Source organism: Parasteatoda tepidariorum, chromosome 9, assembly GCF_982258835.1.
Source record: "Parasteatoda tepidariorum strain Cologne lab strain chromosome 9, Ptep-v5.0, whole genome shotgun sequence".
Classification (NCBI taxonomy): Eukaryota; Metazoa; Arthropoda; class Arachnida; order Araneae; family Theridiidae; genus Parasteatoda; species Parasteatoda tepidariorum.
The window spans coordinates 61,936,143-61,963,748 of record NC_141763.1 but is presented as its reverse complement, the minus strand read 5'-3'; the positions used below and the strand labels follow the sequence as shown (position 1 = coordinate 61,963,748).

The 27,606-nt window shown below is 28.1% G+C and overlaps 1 protein-coding gene across 1 annotated transcript; it reads left to right on the top strand.

The window, feature by feature from the left end:
* Nucleotides 1–929: 929 nt before the first annotated feature.
* MKP-4 (dual specificity protein phosphatase MPK-4) lies at nucleotides 930–27,431 on the top strand. The gene is made up of 7 exons (XM_087151993.1): nucleotides 930–1,490; nucleotides 3,363–3,476; nucleotides 4,596–4,717; nucleotides 9,068–9,155; nucleotides 19,251–19,425; nucleotides 25,891–25,939; nucleotides 27,237–27,431. The coding sequence occupies exons 1-7, from the start codon at nucleotides 1,195–1,197 to the stop codon at nucleotides 27,359–27,361; spliced, it is 969 nt and encodes a 322-aa protein (XP_087008119.1). The 5' UTR covers nucleotides 930–1,194; the 3' UTR covers nucleotides 27,362–27,431.
* Nucleotides 27,432–27,606: the final 175 nt, after the last annotated feature.

The following is a 27,606-nucleotide window of genomic DNA, read 5'->3' as shown; positions in this document are numbered from 1 at the left end:
CTGAGTTATAAGATTAAATAAAAAATGAGTTCAATGTTTGACTGTATTTTGTTGAATTAAATTGAGGAGCAGCATCTTGAGCAGTCTAAACACAATCAATCTTTCTAAATAGTTATGTCAATTTTCTGAACTCGCATTTATTTGTTGTGTGGTATACGACTTTGGGGTGCTGCGGATTTTCATAGAGCGTTTATCTCCTGATGAGATGACCCAGGTTTGAATCCCAGCTATGGTTGGTTGATACGCAATCGTCTCACACCAACCACAGTGCTGACGTAAAATTATCTTCAGTGGTAAATGGATCATAGGTTAGAATCTTATTGTCGTCGGGCAAAACCGTTGCAGATTTTCGTGATTTTTCTCTCCATGTATTGTAAATGTGGGTTTGTTCTATCAAAAAGTACTCCTCGAAGGCTTGTTTGTCCGAATGTTCGATCATGAAATTACCTTGTCTTTTGGATTGAGTTCGAAAATAAAAGGCTGCGGAGTTGAACATTGATTGTCGTCAACCCAGAATTGTGTCGGCTGTTCAATGCCGGCTATAAAATATAAAACACAAAAATTGGGTTAACTGTTTAACGCTAGTTATAAAATAAAATACCTCTTTTGAGCGATGTCTGTTTTCTTAAATACGCATTTCATGTTCAAAATTAAAAGCTCACTGACGATTTATAAATGTACATTTCATTTACTCGACAATTCTTACATCTATCAGTTTTACAGTAATAAAAAATTTATTATGATTACTTTCTTGATTAAAAAATGCATTATGATTATTATTCCGAATAGAGTTTTTAATAGAAGTTAAAGTAGTTTTTTTTTATCACTTGATGATTTTTCATTCTATAACTTTAATTATTTATAAGCTTTCAAGCCAGCAGAAATAGACAAACGAAAACGTTAATACTTGGTTCAACAAATGTATTCTTAAGTGAAGAGAGGCTGCTGAAAACTGATATTCAGATACATCAAAATAAAGCTTAATTTCTAATTCTGCTATTGGTTTAATTTCAAAATTTGATTGTTTAAAAACATGTTCTGTTCACAAGACGGAATTTCCTAAAAGTTAAAATAATTCTTACTTAATTTTGGCAACATTGGCACTCGATGTTTTTATAAATAAAATATCGGCTGCATTTTTATTTATATGATCCATGAAAAGCAATCAATTTTGTAAATAACCCAAGATTTTATATGAGCTCTTTTGAAATTTTCGAACGATCGTCTATGGTAGAGTGTGATGAGATTGAACCAAAGTTATATCTCGGTAATTTAGATGCGGCTGAAAGTGGAGAAACATTGAAATGTTTCGGAATCACTCATGTACTGACTATTTACATGTTTCCAATCACAGTTCCTGATGGTGTAGACATTGAAACTTTATTTATAGACATAGAAGACTCTGCCGATTGTGATATACTATCCTCTTTTGAGAAATCAAATGCTTTTATCAAAGAAGGACAGGAAAAAGGAGCATGTCTTGTTCATTGGTACTTAGTTGTGAATTCAAATTTAATTCAGTTTTTGAATGATTTTGAATCTTGCATTTTGTGTAACCACTATTATTTAAGATTATTTAAAATATACATTAGAATAGGTATCAGCTAATTATAAAATTAATTTGAATGAGAATTAATAATAACAAGAAATCTCTTACTATAACATGGAGATGACATTGTTGACTATGGCATAGATTTTTTTTTATATAATGACAATATACATAATTAATGTTATCAAATAAGAGAAATAACTTGTATTTATATGTGATGATTTTTTTTAATGATAATGATAAATAAAATAGTCATTTGACTATTTTATAAATCAAGATAAAATCACAAGAACATCTTAAGTTCTCTTAATCACTTTAACTAATATTGCTAAGATATAATATACATAATTAAGAATTTAGCATAAAGACATTCAGGAAATTTTATGACATTACTATGTTTCTAAATTATTATTACTAGGGAAACTATACTAATTTTATAAATATTACTTTTCACTTTTATTTATTTTGATAAATTTATTTTCATGGAGAAAGAATGGGTTTGCACCAGCGTTTGTTCAGTCCTGTCTTCCTTAAAATCCATCATTTACGGAGCTCTTAATGGACAGTTAAAAGTGTATGGTCATTCATATATTTTCACGTTCCAAAAATAAATTACTACTCTTAATATGAAGTTTAAAAGCTATCCATTTTTGTCATATTTAAATTATATTCTGATAATTATTTTTAAATCATAATAGTTTATTGTACTAATTTTTAAAAAAATATTTTTTGAAAAACAAGCTATATTTTTCTGTCAAAAACTTCTATATTTTTATTTTAAAATGTCTTGTTAATATTCTATAGGTACCTATTTGCGATAGATAAAATTATGAAGAAAAATTGCCCAGTTCTTGTACTCCAAATAAATTTTAAAAAAATTCACAGTTACTGAGCTTTTCTTGTAAATTATTCATATTCTATTAACGACAGCAGTTTGAAGACCACCAAGCTTCAATTTGTACAACGGTGCAAGCAATACAATCAGGGCCAGATTAACCTATAGGCACACTAGGCATGTGCCTAGGGCCTACGAAATTCAGGGGCCTACGAAAAACTGGGGAGAAAAAAATTTGTTGACAAAAATAATTTAGCTTTAAAAACAAGAAGTGTATTTTGCACAAAATTATGAAGATACAAATAAAAATATAATATTTTTCGGTAATAAATTATTTTGCAGAATCTTATGATCTTACTTTTTTGCGATTTTTGAATTCAACGAAATCTTGTATTATGCTGTCGAATTCCAAACTGCGCAAAATGTCGTATTCAATAGACATAAGTGTGAGCGATGCCAAACGATCTTGATTCATTGTTGAGCGCAAAAATATGCAAGAAAATTTTAGCATATATTTTGAAAAGAGGGGGGGAGTGGGGGAAGGAGGGAAGGGCCCAAAAACGACTATGCCTAGGGCCTACGAAAGGTATAATCCGGCTCTGAATACAATCAATGGGTACAAGCTTGACTGGGATGCAAAGGCATTGGTGGACAATGCTGACCACACTAGCATTGTCAGCATGTTTGTAACAAGAGTGTCCAGTCTTCATCTCCATGACCTTCTCTTCTGATATATTGGGCGGATGCAAAAATATGTGGTTTAAATTTTGGCTCATTCTGTAATTATTATTTTTTTGCCACTGCCTTATTGTTGCCAAGACAGTTGGGGCAGATACCAACTTGAAAATCTTCCTATTTTTCAATATAATTCGATATGGTCCAAATAATTTTATTTACATTTGTGAAACAGCAGAAAATATTTTTTAAAATTTTCTTGCTATGTTTATTAATTAACGTCCTAAAATCTTAATTTTGTAGCTATGGAGGTGTATCTCGTAGTGCCACATTAGTTGTTGCTTACTTAATGAAAAAGTATCAGATAGGAGTTGAAGAAGCTCTTAGAAATGTTAAAGACAAGAGGTATTGTGCATGGTAAGTATATTTTTACGGGAACTATTAAAAATTAAACTTTTTTATTTAGAACTCAAAGTTAGTAAAAATATTCAGAAATTTAAAGTTACCCGAAGTTAGACTGCTGAATATTCGCTGTCTATTATTAAATGAAGATATTTGTCCAGGAATTCCTAGATCTCTAGGGTGCCCAATGCTGGTAATATTCAACGTTTTGCTTCTTTTATAATTATAAAATTTTAATACTTCAAAAAAATATTTTTAGTAGTAAAAATTAGAAAGCCTTGCTTTCTGTTATGTCAGAAGAAATGGAAAAGAAGGCAGTAGCCATCCCAATTTAAGGGGCTCTACTGAATAAAAAAATAAGATTTAGCCATTTTTAAGGAGTCACAAATCACAGACAAAAGTTTGCTAGAACTGGGGATCGTTCCTCCCCAATTTTATATTTTGCCGTATAAATTATGTTCCTTAAAATGGTCTTAAAAATAGGATACCTTGCAATTCAAAACTTTTTCGACTATTACTGAATATATAAAATAATTAAAAAATGACTAATAATTATTAAAAACTATTTTTTGTGTGGAATCATCTGTGGATAAACAAATTTCATAATTATTTTTTTAGATAAACAAATTTCATAATTGTGCGCAAAAATGTTTCAATTAGCTTGAAAAGTTCTTAAGACTTGACAAAATATGCAAGAAGTCAAATTAACATTAAGGGGTTTCAAGTAGAGAGTTTGAAATTAACTTTTCCAATTCTTTACTGACCAAACAATTAGGACCATATATCCCAGATTGCGGGTTAGGAATTAAAATCCATTGAAAAAATAATATGCTTATTCTGAGAAAGTATATTTTTGTGTCTGAGTTCGTGACTTAAATTATCATCTGCTCTAACTACTTACCATGTTTAAGGTTATCCCTTCGAGTCATAAAGATTGAATCTCGTACATGAAAAATCAATCATTAGATAAAATAAAATTTTGTTGCTTTTCTTTTTTGTTTTGTTTTGCACACTGTATGTAAAGGGTGAATTCCTTTTTTATTTGTTCGCGAAAACGTTTTTTCCTTAATGTTGTGAAAGTTTTAAAAAAATGTAATTATGTTAAATTCTTTTAACGTTATTATTTTTTTCTAGTCCCAATGCTGGATTCTTGTCTCAACTTCGACTATATGAGTCTATGAAATATACTCTGGATGAAGGAAATATTGATTACAAAATATTCTGCCTCTATCACTTAGGAAGACAAGTTTCATCTGGTAATTCACAATGCTCATTACTATTCACTTAATTCCTTACAAATTTCATTGCAAATTTCTTCTTTTGAATAACACGGGATAAAAAAAAAACTATTTTTCCGTTCTGAAAGCAGTGATAGTAGTAAAGGGGGCCTATGAGGTAACAATTCTTCAAAACAACATCTGTTCAAAAAGTGTATCTAATCATCGACTAAGAAATCTAAAACTTCAAATCTACAAGGGGTGATCAAATGAAAAGGTACGAAACGACGTAAAAACGTAACAATTAAATATTTGCATATTCCGCTATGGGAGAACGTAGCGAGACATCTCGGGATGCGATTGGAGTCTCTGACTGGGATCGGGGCATGCGCTTGTGCCCGCATGAGCAGGAGAGAGCATAGGCTCTTATCAAAAGCGGCGTCCAAATGATGCGGCTGTCCGTATGAGGACAGGATGGCGTTCGCGTTGCAAAATTCGACGATTGAGGAGCAGCGAGGTGTTATCCGATTTCCTCGAGCACAGAAAAACCATTACCTCCGATGTGTACTGTGAGACACTCTAACGCCTACGCAGGTCCATCAAGAACAAAAGACCGGGGCTGCTCACGTAGGGTGTGGTTCTGCTCCACGATAACGCGCGTCCACACGTCTCCAGACTCACACATATGGAACTGGCCAAGTTCAAGTGGGAGACGTTGGACCATCTGGACTAGTCGCCCTGCGATTTCCATGTGTTTGGTCCACTGAAGAAACACCTGAAAGGGAAGCTCTTCAACCCGGACGACATACTCAAGGACGCTGTGAAGGACTGGGTCTCGTCAAGACCCCAGGAATTCTGGGAACAAGGAATCCTGCGGCTTGTTCATCAGTGGGATCGCTGTGCACAGGCCTATGGTGTATATTTTGAATAAAGTCTACATTTGTACCCACCGTGTCGTTTCGTACCTTTTCATTTGATCACCCCTTGTAGTATTATTATTTTCAATGCAAAGTTATATATCTTAACATGTAAATAATTGGCTTAAGAAAAATATTTTATGAAGAAGGAATAATTTATAAACAAATATATTAGTGAAGTTTTAGGATATTAAAGTACTCAAAATAATGATCATGTATAAAATTCAAAAACTTTCCTTGAATTTCGGGCAATATTTTATTAACACTATTTAAACTAAATTCAACATTTAATATAATTTCCATTTATGTTTACTTAAAAAAGGAATTTAAAAAATGGATTTAAGTTCTGATCTTTCCATTTTTTTTTAATTAAATAGTTTTTTTTTTCTCTCTCTTATTAACCATTATAATCCTCTTTTCAGAGGCACTTAATGAAGGTGTTTCTTTAAGACATACTCACACCTGCCTTAGAAAGATGCCCGACACTATGTTTGCAGTTACTAAAGTTAGGGTGACCCGGGGTAATTCACGATCACTCTGTTTCTGGGGTAAATAATGATCACCTAAGTTTTATTTTAAAAAAATGATTTTTTTTTAAATTTGAAACATGGGCAAGAATGCTTGTACACTTTAATAAAGTATAACTGCATTTACTTAATAATAGTTTTTTGTTTAATCTAACAAAATAAGTATCTTTTAAGCTGCTGTCTATATTTTCCATTTCAAAGATGGGTTTCAAAATGTGCACATTTCTGCAAAGATCCCCTTCCTTCTCTTAATAACAAATATTTTGAATAATTTTCTTTTTCTTTGATATAAAAGTAAAATTAGCTTTTGTTTCATTGTTTCTTATCTACTGTAAACATTATAATTGATTATAGGAAACTATATCAAATGTTGCCCCCTACAGATGGGGTAATTATTGATCACTGGGGTAATTCCTGATCATTGTCATTTCTTCTTATAAATAGTATATAAAATAGCTAATATGTAGCTAATTGTATTTTCTTAAATAACAGCTCATATTTATTAAGTGCAACAACTTTAAAATATATTTTAACTGTCATCACAAAATTTGTTTTTAACTGTATATAAGACTGTATTCTGATTTGCACCATCTCTGGTTTGTTTTCCCTTGCTTCTATTTTAATTTTATGTCCGTACATTGTAAAAATAATTTTTAAGTTTATAAATTAGCCTAGTATAAATATGGTGAGAAATTATTGGCCTAAACAGGATACTAAGCTTCTAGAAAGCAAAATTAGTGAATTTCTTTTAATGATTGAAAATGAAAATTTCAGTGTGAAAGCTGCTGCCAGAGCTGTTGAGTTGACATACCTTACTTAACTTTACACTTTCACTTAATGAAGTTAAAAAATCCAGCAAAAGTAACCCATGTGGGAACTTTTTTATATTTCAGCAGAACATGAGAATGAGTTGGCTGATTGCCTACAATGTATGGCACGATGCAAAGATTTTTGGAAAATTTAAAGCGTTTATCTTTCTTGCTTTTAAATAAATTGTTTTATTAGCTGCTTAAACATATCTTTTTTGTTTATTTGTTTGATCTTGATGTCTTATTTGTTAATTACCATTATATAATTATTTTTAAACAGCCCCTTTACAATAAAAACTGGTGATCAGTAATTACCCCAGAAGTGATCAGTAATTACCCCAGAAATGATCAAGTCCAGTTCCTGATCACTAAAAATTTAAAATCTTTTAAATTCTAATTAGATTTTCAAACAAAAGAAGGTGGCATAGGACTCATCTTATATAGCCTCAAACTTCCAATAAATATTAAAATTTTATCTTGAATAGTTTTTTTGCAAAATAGATGTTTGCATTTTTTGATCAGGAATTACCCCAGGTCACCCTACTATTTAAAGTTATAATTTAATAAATACATAATAGATAATACATAAAAAAATTAATATATAATACATAAAAAATAGATAATACATAAAAAAATTATTTTTTTAATTATTAGTGGTTGTTCAAATTAATATACTTGCTATGTGAGACTTCTCTCTAGGAATAAAAAGGGACAACATGCTTCCTCACAGAAAAGGACACTTTGAGTTTTGTAAGGACACTCACTTACCACTGTTAAAATTTATCAAAATGTGTAATATTTTATAATAACTGAATTTGATCCTTAATTTTTAAATAACCTTCTTATACTATTTTATGTGTATATTTTTATAAAGTAATTCGCACTCAGTATCAAAATAACAGAAAAATTTGAAGCTTATGAAAAATAATTAAAGGCAAGCTAAAAGACAATCTCTGTGTATAAGTTTTCTTTAAAAAAGAATAATAAATAAATAAACTAAAATAAGGATTAATTAATATACAACTTAAATGCTTTTTTTATGTATATATTATGTGAATTTTAATTACTTGACTAGAGAACATAAGAAAAATCTTACTAAAATAAAGATATAAAATTAAAAATTAAAGTTAAATCATTAGTAACTTAATAAATTGGAAGTGGACTTTTCATTAAAATTGATGGTTAAGAAAACAGTCTCTTCCTGAAAAAATTATTCTGTGTTTTTAAGGGATGGTGGCTTATGTTTACAAAAAAGGGCAAGGTTAGCATTTATAAGGATTAAAGGGCAGGCACGGTGAGCCAATATTCTATAAACGTTTAGGGAGTACACTGCTATATATGCTATTTTTCTAACTCTATGTATATATTTTGCTAATTTACTGAACATTTTCAAAATCTTTAACATAAAAAATAAACATTTGATTAAAATATGTTAATGTTTGTTAAAAGGTAATATATTTTTTCAAAACTTATAAAGATTTTAATTTGTTAGACTTTTATGATTTAGTGTATGACTTGGACAAGCAATAAAATACAAAAAATATTGTTGCATTAAAAATTAGTTTTAAAAAATTAGTTTAGAAAGGAACTCTTGGTAACTTGAATTTCTCACAAAAAGTTTATTAGCAATAATGAAGTCGTATCAATGAAATGAATTTGAAGACAACAAATGTACTCTTCCATTGAAAGATATTCTGACCTGTTTTAAACATCTTGCCTAGTGTAGAATGACCCTTCTTTATATCTTGTACCAATCAAAGATAGGTATAAATCATTTTGATGTCTGGAAAGATATATAATTATGAATTGTGCTCCAAAATATTGGATAAATTTGGATGCAAATTTAATTTGAGACCTTTTTTTTCTTCAAAATTAATTGATATAAACTTGTATTTTTTCTTTTGTATTTTAATTTGTTTCTAACCACGTCATTTCTACTTGTGAATTGTTGATAAATATTACAAAAATATTATACCAAATAAATAATATATCGAATTTCAAGTGTTTTATTATATTTATTGGAATATACATACATAGTTTATGTATGTTTTTAATCAAAATTATTTTATTTTACTAATGTTAAAAGTACTTGCATCTCTTATGTTAAAGGTTTTTAAAATATTTGTATTGTTGCAGGTAACAATTTCAATGCCATACAAAACTATCTAAGGAAGTTTCAAGGAAAGACATTTGATGGAGATAAATTTAAATGCAGAAAATGCAGGTGAATATTTTTGATTACAATTTATACACTATAATACAATTTATACACTTGCAAACTTTTTTTGCTTTATTTGATGATAAGTTTTGTTTTAATAACTATTTTTCATAATTAAGTATTGTGTTATTTCTATGCAATAATTATAAAATACTAATGGAATATTAATTAAGCATGTATTAATTAATATTTTATATCTATGTATAAGCTGTTGCATTGTTTTAAACCCAATGAAACTAAAATGTAAAAAATTTTGATTTACTTTTTCATTAATGATCCACTTTCATTTTATTTGATTTTAAGAACTATTATTTTTATTTGCATATACCGTAAAATACCGATAAAGCGCCCCAACTCGATAAAGCGCCCCCCTGTAGTTTCACATCTATGCAGATTGCCAATCAGTACCCAAAAAACGCCCCCCCTCCTACATGCAGCGGCGCTTCCGACGAAATATTTTTTTGTAGCAAAAAAATTTGTCAAGGAAAGTTATTTAAGAAATAATTTTCTGACTATTAAAAAAAATTAATAACGAAGTCGACGAAATATTCGCCCGTATCGCGATCTGCTGCAGAACATCGCCAATTCTTAGCTAACTTTCGGCAGCAGCCTGTAAGAAAATAAATAAACGAAATAATAATTTTAAAAAAACATCGCATAAGGAGAAAATTTAAAAGGTATGCATCTTGTATCCACCCCCAGCTTGAAGAAAAATCGCAAGCTAGAAATCTATTTAGCGCCTTAGCAATTGTAATTTAAGTGAACAGAAAAGGAAGAATAGGACCCTAAATCCGACACTCACGGGACTGACGAAATGCCGCACTTCGGATCTCTTTCGGAAATTCCAATATGGCCCCCAAATATTACTATAATTCAATTCCACTGTTAATTTCAGAAAAACCAATAAATTTAGTCAAGTTTCGATCATAGATTATGATGGGGTGAATTTAAAACTGGCCCATCATAAGAGAAGAAGAAATAATCAGAATCCTATGAAGAAGAAATAATCGTTTCTTCTTTGGAGCGAGATCATAGTTCTCGTTTTTTCTTTTAGATAACATTTTGTTTTAACAAAAGACGCTTACCTCGCAAGAAAAAAAAAAAAGCTTTTTAAACTAAATGCTAACAAACTAACAATGAATAGCAACAAAAAACAAGCTAAAAATTAATAACGATAAAAAAAGAAAAAAAGCAAGCAAGCAACAATTAACAAGAAAAAATAAAAAGCGGCAAAATAAAAAAAATTAATGAATCGAATAAAAAATCGCAAAAGGGATAAATTCATTTTATTGTCCATGTGGTAGTTTCAATGTCAACTGGGTGTGGCCAATTTATGGTCAAACAGAGGAGGGAAATTCGGGGGCAGTAAAGCACAGCTGTCAAGATTGATTGATCAGTTTTTTCCAACTTCCATTTCTTTATTTTGTTCATTGGAAATGCGGGTGTTTTTACTTCTCACTTTATTTTAAACTGCTTTAGAAACAGATGTTTCCTTTGATACAGATTTATTATTATTTTTTTCTTCAGGCTTCGTTTTTATTTTTAAAAGATAAAATAAAGTAAGTTACTTCAACAGAATAAAATTCAAAATAAAAAGAATATAGCTGATTTTTTTTGTCTTAACAATATAAATTTCTTAAAAGAAAAAACGAAAAAGATTAGAAGTCAAGGTCACCTTGATTGGAATGTACACTCACTGATAAGAATGTGAGAAAAATTTAGGGTGTGGTGGGAGAGTTGAATGTAAAAGATTGAGCAGAAAAGAAAGACGGTGCTTAGAATTTTCTTGAGTACCGTTTATCGGCCCCCCTCTATATCACGCCGATTTTCGTCAAAATTAAGGGGGGCGCTTTATCGGTATTTTACGGTAGAAAATAATTCAAAATATTAATTTCAAAAAATTAATAAAATTAAAAATAATAAAATTAAAAATAAAACATCCAACTGGAAAAAATGTGCTTAGCAGCAGAGAGACCAAGAGGAATTAAAAAAATGAGACAATGAAGAAAAATTAGTAAAAAAATTGAAAAAACTTTGAAAAAAATATGACAATCAAAGCTGATGTCATCTTTGATTCTCATATTTTTTCAATTTTTTTACTAATTTTTCTTCATTGTTTCATTTTTTATTTACATATCTTATTATTAATACTGAATTAAGTATTTTTAATACCATTTAACCTCCAAACAGCGGACCCTTACGAGACTGGATATGTGTGACTGGTGTTAAGAAGGGGCTGCTATTTGGAGTTACTAAAAACCACAAACAATAAAAAGTTAACAAACTTTATTATTATAAACCTTTTTATTATCTTATTAGCATTTAAAAAAAAATTTGTATTCATAGCTCTCTTTTTTTTGGTCTTTGGAAAATGAATTTTTTTCAGATTACTGATAATCCCAATAGTTTTATAATACATCGTTTCATCATATTTGCCCCTTCTCAATTTAATTAAGACTAAACAATATTATGTTGTAATCTGATTTTTTCCAGCCATCCATTTGATGCTTTAAAATTTTCTATCCCCAATTTTTCTGTAAATAGCTGAACATTTTCTTTAAAAATTGATCCAAAAATTAGCAAATAATCGGCACTACAACAGAGATGCCAACTGCTCCGGACACGCCAAAATAATTAAAAAAGCGGCAAATAACGACAAGGTAAATTTTGCAAATATTAGACTATATTTTTCTTGCTTTCTAAAAGGTATTGCATGACATAGTGTCAAAAAGTGGTGAATTATATAAACCTACGAATTATTTAGAAATAGTGGTGGATAAAAATCTACTAAATTGAATTTTTTAAACCAAGAATCACAATTGATAAACTACCACTTTAAAATATATATTTGCTGTCCAACTTGTCAATTGAAATCTGACCAATTATGCATCAAGAATTATCACTCATAGTGACATAGTGTTAGAACAAAAGTATGTATTAGAACAAAATTCCTGCTGACCACCCCTGAAAAATGTGGCTTATCTGTAATAGGCGGAGTTGAATTGTTAAATCTGTGATTGGCTATTGTATGAATGTTTAAAAATTGCAAATAATGACTTGAGTGCGATGATCAATAGGGTAAAATTTGTTTAGCAATGGTCAGTTAAAATTATTGCAGACAAGAGTTGTCTAAGATGCAGCCTGGCACAAATTTCATGCTAGCAATGATTGACTGTTGTTCAGAAATTCTCCATAATGAAAACCTTTACATAATATTAATGGTACCATAAATATATGGTTGTTGGAGGTTGATGTTGTTTAAAGGTGGTTGTTAGCGGAGCTTTTGCAGTATTTAATATCACAAAGATGTGCTAAAAATTGAATTTCACTTGATGTTCGTTAATTATTAGATTAACATATTGCTTCATTATATTATTTAATTTGAGTACTGTTTATTTTGGTGCCTTTATAATGCAAATCATCATTTTTAGAATTTCTGCTCCCTTTATTAAACTTTTAAAAAGATTGATTCACGTTTTGATTTTGGAAGTGAATATGTATTACTTCCAATCCTATGTACAACCTATGTTTTATAAAAATTTATGTGAAAGTTTATGTTTATTATTAGTTGCTTATTGTTTTTTATTAAAACTAAAATTCTGTTTTGTCATCAAAAATTTAAACTATTATGATAAGCAATACATTTAATTTTATTTTTTATGGTATTTGAGCTATAAACATTACTGATCAATTGAGACTATTTAACTACATCATAAAAATTTTGTTGTTATTAATATTTATCTATTCTCATCAATAATTCCTACATTAAAATTTGAAGAAAAAAAAAATAAATGAATTCAATTTGAAAAAAATACATCCAATGTTTTTACCTGGGTAATGTGCAATAGCACAAAAAATTATAAAATATTTTTAATGAGCTAAAAATATGCCTTCATCAGGCTGTGCATGTTTGTGTTTTTAGTTTAAAATGCTGAATATTTAATCAGCTATAGGCTTTATTCAAGACATGTATCACTTTATCAGTTATAAAAATTCAGGAGATCCTATGTTATCAAACTGATCTTGGACATGAAAAAACATATCCTGAGAGTGAGATGCTAACAACCTAGATAAGAAAAGTATTAACAATTCATTATTTTTTTAACGAACACTTAAAAACATATTCTAATTTATTTATGTGCTCAAAAACTGCTTTTTGTGAAATATATACACACTTCTGGTTATTGAGAATTTAAAGTGAAAAGCTAGCAAATGTTCAGTATTTTTATTAGATTAGTATAGATATAATTTATCTGTTTAGTTGATTAGATGATTTGCTGATGATAAATTTACTAATCAATAAAAAATTTTATAATATTGAAACAGTAGGAAAGTAAAGCCTAATAGTAGGTGGCTGATTTTTGAATTTAGTATTAAACGTGCATCATGTGCACGTGCAAACGTGGTAAACATGCATCATCACGCTGCAAGCTACAACATCATCTGCCGACCGAATATATTTCACTTTAATTTCGGCACAGAGTTTATCTCAGCATCACAATACTAAAAATTATTGTAATGTTAAATTTATGGAGAAATTTTAAATTTCTTAAAAATGTATGAAAAAATATTTGATATGAAAAAAAAGTGGTTTTAAAGTTAAAGAATTTTCTTTAAATTACTATTCGTAATTTGAAAAGAAACCAACATTTTTTCAACTTTTTGTCAAAAAAAATCATTAAATATGTACAATATGCTTATAGAATGCAATAAGAATACATGCAATAACAGGGTTCCCACGCTCCTTAAAAATCCTTAAAAACTGCTTAGTTTTTATTTTGAAAATTAAGGGCCCTTAAAAGTACTTAATTTTAATTCAAGGTTCTTAAAAGTCCTTAATTTCTAGTATCACTAGTTGGTTGGAACAATTTTTATATCTTAGAAAAATATCCACTGTTAAAAAGTATGTCTTTCGCCTAGAATGAGATCCTGCTTCGAGGGTAGAACATTTTGAATGCATGTGAGGGTAGGGGTTACGAGCAAATGGAAGAAAACACGCTCTTATTGTTTTTATTTTATTATTAATTTTTTTCATTAATATATTTTTTCTTTCTGGATCATTCTGAAAGAAAAAAATTTAGTGTGGGGAGAGGTCTTGACTTATTTTTAGACAGTACTTAGATACTTTATCAGCTGAAGACCTGCATTGACCTTCTTCATCCATAGGATTCAGAAATTCAATTCTTCTGATAGCACACGTGGTAGCTTTAATACTTCATTCAAATGTGAAATTGTTAGAAATTCCAGGAAAGTGTGTTTTTAATAATTTATGGGCACTTGATGAAAAATATAAGGAATGGCTAACAGCATCTAGTGACCGTCACAAGGCAAAGTGTATTTTTTCATTGTGTCATATTTTCTTCTGAAGTTCAATTTTATAAATTACTCCATTTTTTAACATTAAGGATATTACGAATATTCGGCGAAGTATAATTTTAATCAGGAAAGTCATTTTTGTCGTTTTATCATTGACACTTTTTGTTTTGAAAAGAGTGAAATGTTTGTTTTCTTTTTTCACTTTTGCTGGGTTTTTTTTTTAAAGTGCGGCATTTTAACAGCGTTTCTTATATATTTTATCTCCACTTTTTCTTTTAAAGTTATACAGATAATTGGATGACCAGTAAAATAGAAAATTGATTTTCTGCGTTGCAAGTTTTGTTTTAAGAATTTAGGAAAATTTTCTCTTTTTTGATTAATTGTGTATTTTTATAGCATATTTTAAAGAGCCTTCTTTTTCGTCATTTTTTCTAAAGATCCGGTTGTGAGAAACACTCAAAGCATAATCTGCAACGTTCAATTTTTCTTATAAAAAAGGAGAACGATTTTTTGTTTTTATTTCTGTTTGGCTTCCCCATCTTTAAAGAAAAAAAAAACCTCTTGTTTTTGTTATGATGCAGCAATTTTAACGAGCACTACCCTTAAACATTTTTAAATCGATGTATCGAGAATTATTGATTTAACGCACATATCGGCAGGCCGATATGATAACTTTTATTCTAGGCGAAGCATCAGGAATCTGATGTAAGACGATGCTTGTGGTTTAACATGCGAGGATACTTGACTATGCTAACGCTATCACCGCCCTGACGAAGACTAGTTTGATTTCGTCTAGCTGCGAAGATGTTCATTAAATTTTTAGCTACGAAGATGATGTTCGTTTCGTGATATTGAATAACCAAGAGCGAGGATCAGCGTTGAAATATAGAACGTGATGCATAGTTATTTTATGCACCATTTTTTACCTTTGGATTTTATGTTTCTTGAAGATTATTTTCAGCTGGAGTTATTTTGCGATTGCTGTGCGTTTTATTTCGACGGGATATAACATTTCAAGTAAATTATTTTCAGTGAGACTTTTGCTAGTTAGCGATCGTTGTGCATTATTTCGTCACTTTTTTTTTCTGTCTGGATTTAACATTGTCAGTTATTTTCAGCAGACCTACTGTTACTTGGCGATCGTTGCGCAATTGCTGGTATCTTAAATTTTCGTTCTGAACTTAATATATTAAAGAAAAGAAATCATGAATTAAAACAAAAGATTCTTTTTTGATCTTTTTAAAAGTGATACAATTTAATATTTTATATATTTTGTATTTAAATAGTTTATACTTTGTGATAGAATTTGATTAGTTTTTAAACCAATAAATCTTCAGTCGCTTTTAGTTTAAAAAAAATTAAAACAAAGCCTACATTTAATTAATTTACTTTTATTTTTGAGGAAATTAAAACAGAGTTTGCGTTCTTTCTTTTTTTTAATTTGGCTGTTTGTTAAAATTACTAAATTTTTCTAAATTAAATAAAAAGTTATGCAGTGTTTTAACGCTTTTCAATAACTTGACAATAGTGCTCTTAAATATAGAATTTTTTTAAAATTTTTTTAAAAATTCCTTCAATACGTGTTCGTTTAATAATTTGTTAGATAGTCAGTATTATTTTTAAACATTTAAATTAGTCTATTTCATTTTCAAATAGGAAAATAATAATAAATAAATAAAGAAACTTACATGTATTTTTACATTAAAACCGTTTGACCATTAGTCAATACAACTTTTTTATTTTAAATAATTAATTAACAAAAGCCTAACGATGTTTAAAACGCAAATTTTTTTTCAACAAATAGTTTTTAAAATGTTTTTTTCTAAGTGGACATTTCTTTTTTCATTTTTTTTTAATTTGTAATGTATGTAAAATATTTTGTAACAGTTTTATTACTATTTTTAAAAAATATAAGTCATTTTTAACTTTAAAAAATTTAAAATAAAGTTTGTGTTTGTTTTTACTTAAGACTAGCCAATCTTTAAGACAGTCTTAAGTCAATCCATCTCTATTTTAATTGAAAAAATTAAGCAATGCTATTGATGATATTAGAAGCAATTTTTTTTAGAATTAACATTTTCTTTTGTTATAGATTTATTTCTTTTATTTATTTTTGATTGATTTAAAGATTTCTGATTGATAAATTTCAAACGTATGTTAAATTGCGATACATCACGAAGTCTGACTGACAATCTATCACGCTATAAAATTTCTTACAACGCCCTGGCCTATTTTTACATAAACAATAATGATTCTTGAGGATTTTTTAAAAAAAATGTTATTTGATCACTGGGTAGGCAGTCACTATTCGACCACTAGATCACTGTTCATTATTCTCCATTTTATAATAATAGTAATATATATATACAATCCATATTTGCATCCAATTTTCATTACCTTTGATTTATTTGACAAATTATTGTTTTATAATTTCAGACAATACTTTAATTATTACAAACAAATTTTTTTTTATCGTTGATTATTTTAGTTCCTTCAATATCTATACAAGACACAATACTTTTTAATTGAATATATTCTAATTCCTCAAAGGTGCAGTATTGCTTATCAGTAGAGCCCGGATTTTGATGACCTAAAAAATCTCAACTAATGCCCTTAAAAAAGTGCAAAAAATGCCCTTAAAAAGGGCCAAAAATGCCCTTAAAAATGCAAAAATTGCGCAAAAAATGCCTTAAATAAAGTAAAAATATTGAATTAAAAAAATACTTTGGTCTTTAAAATTATTATGAGTCATTTAAAAAATATAAAGCAATGCAATACTTGTTCTACGTTCATTAAAGTTTGAAAAATATGATTTATATCCTAAAATAACAAAAAAAAGGAAAATATATTGACACCAAAATATTTTTATTTTGTATAGAAACTTTAATGGATATAACAACTTCCATCTCATAATATTACTAAATATCAGAATTACATTGGATTATTAAATGTTTTTTGAAAATTTGAAATGTAAACGAGCGTCTCTTGTCTGAAAGTAAATTTTCATTCCTGCAGAAGCTTCTTTCAACGTCTACTGATGTTATAGGTGCGTACTTGAAAAAGACAGTCTCACTTACTTACAATTCTTCTTTAATTTGAAAAGATTTTGCTTCACCTGTTAATATTCTATAGATTTTCTTCATTGTTTGGAAGCCAGTGTAATAATAAAAATTGATAATAAATAGTAAAAATTGGAAAAAATTAACAAAAAACTTTAAAAAATGCATTAAAATGCAAAATACACCCCAAAATTTAAAGAAAAATGCCCTATAAATCTAAAAAAATGCTCTAAAAGACAAAAAATGTCCAAAAATGCAAAAAAATGCAAATGTCATCAAAATCCGGGCCTTACTTATCAGTGTAAGCATACAATTTTTTATAACTAAAAGCAGACTATTTTATAAAGATTTTTATCTCCTTTTATATTCCGCTACACTTTGTCGCTTTTTTCCCCTTCATTCACAATAAATTTTGTACTGAATTATTTCATTATATTTTCAATTTTTAGATATGGAATTTTTTCATTTTTATTTCAATTGATCATTACATCCTGCCTTGTCCTGTGTTTCAATATTTATGTTAGCTCTTATTTTAACAATAAATTCTGTTTCTCAGTTCTTAATTCATAAGTTTTCCTTGTACTTTATTTATTTCTTTTCTCCTGATTGTTAGGTACTAAATATATTCTGATTTTAATCATTAAATTTTTTATATTTTGTGATTTTAATAAATCTTTAGCTTATTATAATTAGGTTTTACTTAGTTTAAAATAATTGTCTTAACCTCAATAAAGTTATATTTGTTAGTTTCTCTTTGCCTTGGTTTAGTATTAGTCACTCAAAATAATATTTTTATTAATTTAGTGAATTTACCATCTTAATTTATATATTTCTATCTGTTTACCCAGTTTTTTTCTATTTTTAAAATAGAAAATCTTGTTTAATCTGCCCTTTATATTCTTAAAAGCTTGCGTGAGGTGATTAAATGCAATTTAATTTTAATTAAATGCAGATTATTTGTATTAAACATTTCTTTATTTAGTTTTTTTTTAAAGGATGACTGAGTTGAAGAAAAGCTATTCCATTTTTTAATCTATTATTATTAATCTATAATGTTTTATTTGAAGATAAATTATTGATCATTATGCCATTTTTAAGGTCCTTAATTTCTAGAAAAAAAGTCCTTAATTTTTTTGATAAAAGTCCTTAAAAGTGCTTAATTTTTGCTTTGATAAAAGAGTGGGAACCCTGAATAAGAATTCAATATGCTAATGGATTAATTTTTACATTTATTTAAGGCATATTGGAATAGTTTTCTTCTTTTAGAAAAAAAAATATGTATAATAAGAAAAGAATATTCATTCATAAACAATAAAATTATATATATATATTTATTACTTTGATTGTTTATCTCAGAACTATTGCTAATGTTTAATCTCAATGGCGATGTCCTAACTTACCACTTTCTAAAATGTTGAAGTGGGGCACTAACGAAACCTTTCTGCTGAGTAAGTAGTTTATATAAAGTAATGATAATATAAAGTGTATACATATATATCTTATATTATATATATAATGCTGAGCCCAGTTTGCTTCCCCTAAGCAAAGCCCCTGTGAGGCTATAAGTACAACAGTGAGAGTATATAAATTTCTTACAAATTTGCCTCGTATACAATATTTTGATTTTGTTTTTTTATTTCAATAATATGTTGTATTGTAGGTTATTCTATGCTGTAGTAAATATGCTTAAAAGTTTTTATATACTTATGTTTTTATTTCCTTTCAGAAAATGTCTCTTTACACAAAAGAATGTTGTACCTCACATTCAAGGACAAGATCTGTATTGGAACAATTTTGCACAACAAGTCACTTCAGAACAATCAAAAACACTGTGCAAGAATTCATTATTCATTGAGTTTTTACCCTGGATCTCAGAATCTCACACATCCCTCACTGGAAATGTAAGTATTTTGTTTCATGACACAGAAAAATCACTGTGTGATTAGACTTCCATTCTTCGCTACAGAAAATTAAAAGTCTGCTAAGCCATGGGAAATGAGCATGCTTTCTATTTTACCAGCTGTTAAAGAATGTTATTTGAGCGTCTTAACAATATCTGTACCAGTTGCAGCTATCACGTCCCTATAGCAACAAACTTTCATCATCATATCTGGCTAGACAGCCCAGGGTGGGCCAGTGCCTTCCTTTGAATTCGAATCCACTTCTCTCTACTTTTGACTCTTGTTTGCCAGTTTTTCTCCTTTAGTGTAAGGAAATCAGTCTCAACTAAATCCAGCCATCTCAGCCTGGGTCTACCTCTTTTCCTGTTCGTTAAGGGTTTGTGCAATAGGATTTTCTTTAAATTTGAGTCATCATTCCTTCTGAAAATGTGAGCTGCCCAGTTCATTCGATTTATTTTTATGAATTTCACAATATCTGGCTCTCTGTAGATTTTATACAGTTCAGTATTACATCGTCTTCTCCAGGAATTATTTATTTTTATCCCACCAAGGATGGCCCTTAAAACTTTTCTCTCAAAAATGGCAATTTTATTTTCACCAGCTTGAGTTAGGTTCCAGGTCTCAGAGCCATAGGTAAGTATTCAAAACAAACTTTACAACATTAAATATGATCTAGACCCTTTTCCTGTATTGCGTCTACGTAATGCAGATGTAATGCTTGCACTTCTCAGAATCGGCCACACTCGACTCACCCATCTTCGTCTGTTTTTCAAAAATTCTCCTCCCTAATGCGACACTTATAATGTTTTACTTACGCTTCATCACATTTTAACCTCTTGTCTATGTTTTAAACAACATCATCTTACCTTTTTTATCAGCACTATTTTATGCATGAAAGATTTAATTGGTGAAATTCATCAGCTTAACATTTTCGTGAGCTATTGGTATTTTATGTTGTATATAACGGTTTTCTGATTTTACTCATTACTTATGTGCCATTTTACATATCTCGTCTATTTTAAGCAATTACCCCTTTTAGCAGATTTTATTTCTTTTTAAATATACTTGCCTTGCTATTTTATTTTTTATCACCATCAGTGAACGGCCGACCCAATTTTGAATTTATGACTACCAATGTTCTACTACTTAGCTTTGTAATTTTGAACCCAATTCAGAGAATTCTTGAATCAAGTATGAGGAGAAATTTGCTTTTGTTGAAGACTTTTTGATGGAAGTAACCTGCATTTAAGTTACGTAGATAGGAAAACCTCTCGCAGTTAGCCTGATGGTAAGGAGACTCTAACCTTTAATCGGTCTATCACTGAGAATATTTTACGACAGCACTGTGGTTAGTGCAAGCCGGGTGCGGAATTCGTATAGACCAGCCATTGCTGGCAATTGAACTTGGGTTCCTTCATTGATAAGCTAGCGCTCTATCCCTTAAGCCACCACCACCACCTTATAAACAGTTTTATTAACTTTATGTATTTTATTAAGATAAAATTGAAGTGTGCATTTTACCATTTGATCTGCTTTAACATACTGTTTGGTGCCACATATCCTCCTTTGGATCTTGTGCCATTAAACTCTACATTCAACTCAACTCATGTTATTTTCCATTTTTAAAAATAACCTATTCGTATCCTAAGCTATGGAAAATGAATTCTTTACTATTCCATTTGATTTTTAAAGTGAAATCAAACATTTACACATCTATCTAAATAATATGTTTTAACAGCTGGTAGAGTGGAGAGTGAATTCACTTTCAATTTTTAGGCCAGGGAAGTTATTTTTCAAAGTAATATAAAACATTATTTCAAAGTAATATAAAACATATCTATCCAAATGACATTCTTTAACAGCTGAGATAATGAGAGCATATTCGCTTTTCAAGGATTAGTCTTAGTTTTAGTTCCTATGTCATGAAGGTTAGATGTCGGTTCGGATTACTTTCATCTTAGTAGTATAGAATATAGTATTATCTAATACCTCGAATCGTTTTTAGCTGTAAGAATATAAGTACAATTAGGTTGTTTGGAGGAATCATTATACTATCACCATCTGCTTAAGGTTTGGTAGTGTCAGTTTCCTTGAATCACTACACCATGGTCCGTAGATTATTAATGTAACTTTAGTATATCCAATCAATCTTATAAAAATACTTATTTACTTTGATTTAGCATTCATAACTATTTGAATTTGATATGCTGTTAATATGGATTATGTACAAAGTCATTGAAAAACAATTCCATGATAACAATATTGTATTATGCAAATTAATTACCACACATAAACAAAAGTTTGGTACTAAATTTTAAGAAAAATATGTTTTTATCTCATTTCAATATATTTTGATATGTGCTTTCTTCCTCAATTTTTAGCTGCATAAAAGTAGCAAATAAAAATGTTTAGTTTTGTCCTCAGTCTTAATCTCATGCTCAAGCTGAATCTGATGCATGTATTAAGTTGTAGATTTTAATACTTAACTGTTATGAGCAAAAAAATACTGTTAAGATGCAATATTAAGAATTATGTAGTGTATATTCAGGGTGGCCACTCAAAACAGATTTCAAATTTCCCTGATTTTTCCAGGTAAAAATCTTAAAATTTCCAGGTTTGTTTTTTTCCTTTTTTTTATAAAGTGTAGGATGTGTACAAGAAAATTGTCTGTATTATAAAATATCTTGTTCAAAATGTCATTTTTTTAAACATATTTTGAAAAAATAATTTATTTTTTTACAAGATATTTTTTTATTATTTTTTAATGTTTTGGTACAACATTAATTTTTAAAAAAATAAGACGTGGAGAAAATAATATGTTTAGCTTGCAGAATATATTGTTTTTATTGAATAATTTTAATTGTTTTTATTGAATTTAATGTGTTACTTTAAGTAGTATTTGCTCAAAGTGTACCGACAAAATCAGAATAACCAATAAAACCTAGGATAAGTATTGTTTAGTATATTTTCATTAAGGAAAAGAAACCGTTTCAGGTGATTATATGTCAATAATTTTTAATAATTACAGTGGCTCCCAAAAGTGCTCACTCACTTATAACTTATATCGAAATAGGAAATAAAAATTCAATAATTAAAATGAATATTTCACAATGGGTGTTTGATAATAATATGTATAATCCATTCTTAGCAAAACTGAACGGAATATTTTAAAACCAAAGCAAAAGTTAATTTTTTAATCAAATAGTAACAAAAATGTTACCCCACGAAAGTCATCGTACATTGAAATGTTTTGGATCTCAGAATTAAAATTATCGTCAATTGCTTTTTTTATTTAATTATTTTTGATTTAATTTTTTATTTCTTTATTAGCAATTTAGTATCAAACCTATAATAGCAAAATTATATTTTAATTTTTGCTTGCTAACTCCGTAATATTTTATTTTATCATTTAAAAATGACTTGTGGTCGTAATAAAATAGACCAAATTTGATTATTTGTCTTCATAAGAGGTAAATCAGTAATGAATATGCTAAATTAGTTTACTGTATTCAATTGAACTGTGCAATATGTGATAAAATGTTTAAAAGAAGGACTTCATATCAGAGATTAAGATTATAAATTTTGTGGAAAAATTCATAAATTTACAATTGAGTGTTGTAAAAGTTTCTGTAAAAATTTTAAAAAAATATTCTGCACAAATTTCACCCGACAAAAAAAACTAAAAAAAACTAGTTACATGTATTTTCAACCTTTAAAAGCTATTGTAGATGCTAAAGGAAACTCCACTAAATGTTAATTTAACGAAAAATTAGATTTACTAATAGACTGAGTTTTTTCTTTAAAAGTGTATGATGACCTTTGTGGGATAAAGTTTTTGTCACTTTTTGATGATTGATTCCTTAAAAATAAACTTCTCTTTTGTTTTTAAAATATTTCAGTTTTGTTAAGATTCGAACACATTTTTTATCATTAAATATACATTCTGAAACATTCATTTTAATTAATGGATAGTCTTATTTTATTGAAAGTCATAAGTGTATCAACACTTTTGTGAATCACTGTAATTACATTTCAATATAAAGCTGTACTGCATACTGCATTATACTGTATTTCATCTTACCAGTGCTTTTTATAAAATTCAGTGATCATATTTTCCTTAAACCAATATCTCAAGTCAAATTTTTAAATAGTAATGGTATTTTGAAATAGCATTTTTATTTTAAGAGATTCAATATAAAAAAATAAATGTCAGAAATGTAAAATTGTCTAATTTTTAGTTCTATACTCTATAGAAGAAAAAAATAGTAAAAATTCCTTAAAATTTATACTTTTTTGATTTTTTTTCTTATTTGAAATTAAAACATTTAAAGAATTCCAATCTAAACACACAGTTTTTTAGTTTAGCATAGTTAATTGTTTTTGTTTGAACAACTGGAATCTTGTACAGTGCAGAACTAAAACACTAAGTTTCGTTTTCCTTCCCCTGACTAAACACATATGAATAAAAAAAATTATATTTTATGTATATACATCATTTAATATGTTTCCTATATATTCCTCAGTCATTGTCAGCTTTTTTAGGTAAAAAGAGGAATAGTTTTGAAGTATCATCTCTGGAATGCAAGCAACATTTACCAACTTTCGATATTGTGATAACTATACAATTCGAATTTTGAATCAAAAAACTAATATTTACCAACAAAACCATAAAATTTGATATTAATACATAGTTAGTTCTAAAAAAAACTTTTTTCAAAATAAAAATATACTATAAAAGGCTAAAATGAAATAGAAAAAATTAGCATTAATGCAAGAATTGTAACAATTTGTCGACAAACATTGCTGTTAGTGATGGGGGAAAATGCGTGATTGGTTGGTTTGCTGAGAAAAAATAATTTACAGATTTCTTTGAGTTCAAAAGCTTTCAGAAAAAGAGTGCAATATAAAATCTATTATTATTAAATTATAACCAACTAATTTTTAGAGAATTTAATAAAGTTAAAAATACAAAAACATTTTGACTCATTTTTTCAAAATAGAAAAAAAATTACCACTCTCAATTGCGAACAAACTTGAATCATTGTGTGAACACGGACAGAATTTAAAAACCGAATCCTAACCCCATCTTCCACATCCACCATAATCTTTGCCTTTCCTAAATTGCACAGTCTGCATAGAGATCAAAGACATTTGCTTGGGAGAATTTTATGTTGTATTCTAGTTTAACAGGGTTATAATGGAGCAAATTTTGATGAAAGCAAAATAAGTTGATGATATTTTAACTGTTTGGAGATACATTTCCGACTAAAAAATGTGGGTATAATGGATTAAACAATTTAAATTAAGAAAATTAGCAAATAATTTAAATTAGTGAAATTAAAAAATATATAAGAAAAAATTTCCAGGTTTTTATCCATATTTCCCTGATTTTTCCAGTATAAAAAAAATTCCCTGATAATTCCAGGTGGGTGGCCACCCTGATATTGTAATATTAAGAAAGGGTGATAAGTAAGGCCCGGATTTTGATGACATTTGCATTTTTGGACATTTTTTGTCCTTTAGAGCATTTTTTGAGATTTATAGGGCATTTTCTTTAATTTTTGGGGCGTATTTTGCATTTTTTAAATTTTCTGTTAATTTTTTGTAATTTTTATTATTACACTGGCTTCCAAACAATGAAGAAAATCTCTAGGACATTAACAGGTGAAGCAACATCTTTTCAAATTGAAGAAGAATGGTCAGTAAGTGTGACCATCCTTTTCAAGTACGCACCAATAACATCAGTAGACGTTGAAAGAAGCTTCTCCTGGTATAAAAAATTGTTTTCAGACAAGAGACGCTCGTTAACATTTCAAAATATTAAAAAAAAAACTAATAATCCACTGTAATTCCGATATTTAGTAATATTATGAGATGGAAGTTGGTATATTCATTTAAGTTTCTATACAAAATGAAAATGTTTTAGAGTCAATATATTTTCCTTTTTTTTTGTTATTTTAGGATATAACATATTTTTCAAACTTTAATGAACGTAGAACAAGTATTGCATTGCTTTATATTTTTTAAAACGACTCATAATAATTTTAAAGAGTAAAACATTGTTTTAGTTCAATAATTTTACTTCTATTTAAGTCATGTCATAAGGCATTTTTAGCGCAATTTTCGCATTTTAAGGGCATTAATTGAGATTTTTTAGGTCATCAAAATCCGGGCTCTAGTGATAAGTATTATTGGGATAAAATTCCTTTAATTAAGTGATATTAATTAATTTACTAGCAAATACCATAATAACTTAGATAATTTTATGCTAATGAGTCTGATACCTGGATTTATTTATTTTAATAAAGATCATATCACATTTCTTCCTTCATAAAATTTCAACTATTTTCCTAGGCTCTTGCAAAATCATCAAGATTTTTCATTAAATGTCTATAGTCAGATTAAAGTATGACTATTCTCACTTTGAGTTTCAAATATTCACATATTGATACATTTATTTTTAAGATTCATTGTCCGGAATGCAGTACTGAAATTGGAAGCTTCTGTTGGAAAGGTGAGTTAAGATTTTTTTTTCTTGATTTGAATATTGATTTGTAAAAGGAACATTTCCTATTTTCTTCTTTAAAATTAGCTCCTCAAATACAAAACAAAAAAATTTCTCTATATAAATATTTTCTATACTAACATCCAAAAAGTTTTATTTGCTTTAATTTTTAAAATATCATGAAGTTTCCATTAATTATACAAATGATATCCAGATTCTCTAGAAAATTGTTTTAACACGTTCAATAACTTAAGGAAATTTTTATGAAAATCTACACAATTACTAACATTTGTTTGTTAACTTAGGAAAATACTTTTTAACCAATAGTTATTCATAACTGAAATCCTAAATGGTGTGTTCAAGTTTCTACTATTAAAAATGACACCAAATATTTTTTTTAGAATTGTTTCTATAATTACATGCTTATGAAATAAAGTTTTGCTTCTTATTGATTAAAATATATATTTAAATATATATGAAGTACTCTTTTGTCATTAGTAATATAGACATCACCTATTTTATCTAAAATCTGCAGCACCTTCGATTTTATAACTCATTCATCCTAAACTAAATTGATTAACTCAAAAGTATTTTGATTTGAACAAATAGTAATAGTTAAACATTTTGTGAAAACATAGTTTGTAATTGTTTTATTAATTCATTTGATAGTTCAGGGTTTTCTAAGGTTGAGAAACATTCATTTTAGGTTGAAATGTGTTCTGAATATGTTATTTATTTTTCATCCAGTGAATACAAAATTATCTACTTATATTCAGAAGTAGTAAGCACCTTATTATATACCTGATGATAATCTTTCCACTGAATATTTTAAAACGTTGAAATCCCAGCTTTCAGATCATATTATTTATTTCAATGTAAAATTAGTATAGGCTATATTAAATCTAAAACAAAGTTGATGTTACAATTACTAGCAATGTGTGAAACAAACTTGATTGCAGATTTAATATTTGTTGTGTTACTAAAGTGTTACACAGTATCAAAGATTTGCAACCAGAATTTTTTTTGTGTGTAATACTTATTATCAATATGTATAATAAATACTTATGCTCAAGAGTTAGAACAAATGAATGACTTGATTTTAAGTAAGTATAGTCATATAGAGTTAGTACAAATATTTATATTTGTAAAATTATTATACGTAATACAAAAAAATGTAAAAAAAAATTCTCAGTTACTAAGTGACATTTTTACAAAACAAATATTTGTTATCAAATTTGATTCATAGTACTGTAAAATTTTAACATCCTTTCTTTCTTTATATATTGGTTGCTGTATCTCGTTGTAGGTCAATTATGTTTTTGTGGTGCCACTATCTCTCCAAGCTTCAAAATGAATGAAAGCAAACTAGACAGAGAATTTTCCCATGTTCCAAATGTCATCAATGATCTCATAACACATCATGTTACTTAAATGTTGTTTTATGTTTTTAATTTATAAGTGTTTTTGTGCCTGCCTATTAAAGTTTTTAACTAAGTTTTAATGGTGCTTTTGTTTTATTTAGAAACTGACAAACATTTTCAAATGGTATTCTTTATTTTTTTTATGAAACAAATGTTGCTAAAACCGACTTTATTACATTTCTTCATAACACAGGATCATATTTTAAGATATTATGAGTGGAATGAATGAATTATGTAAATAATAATAAAAACTGC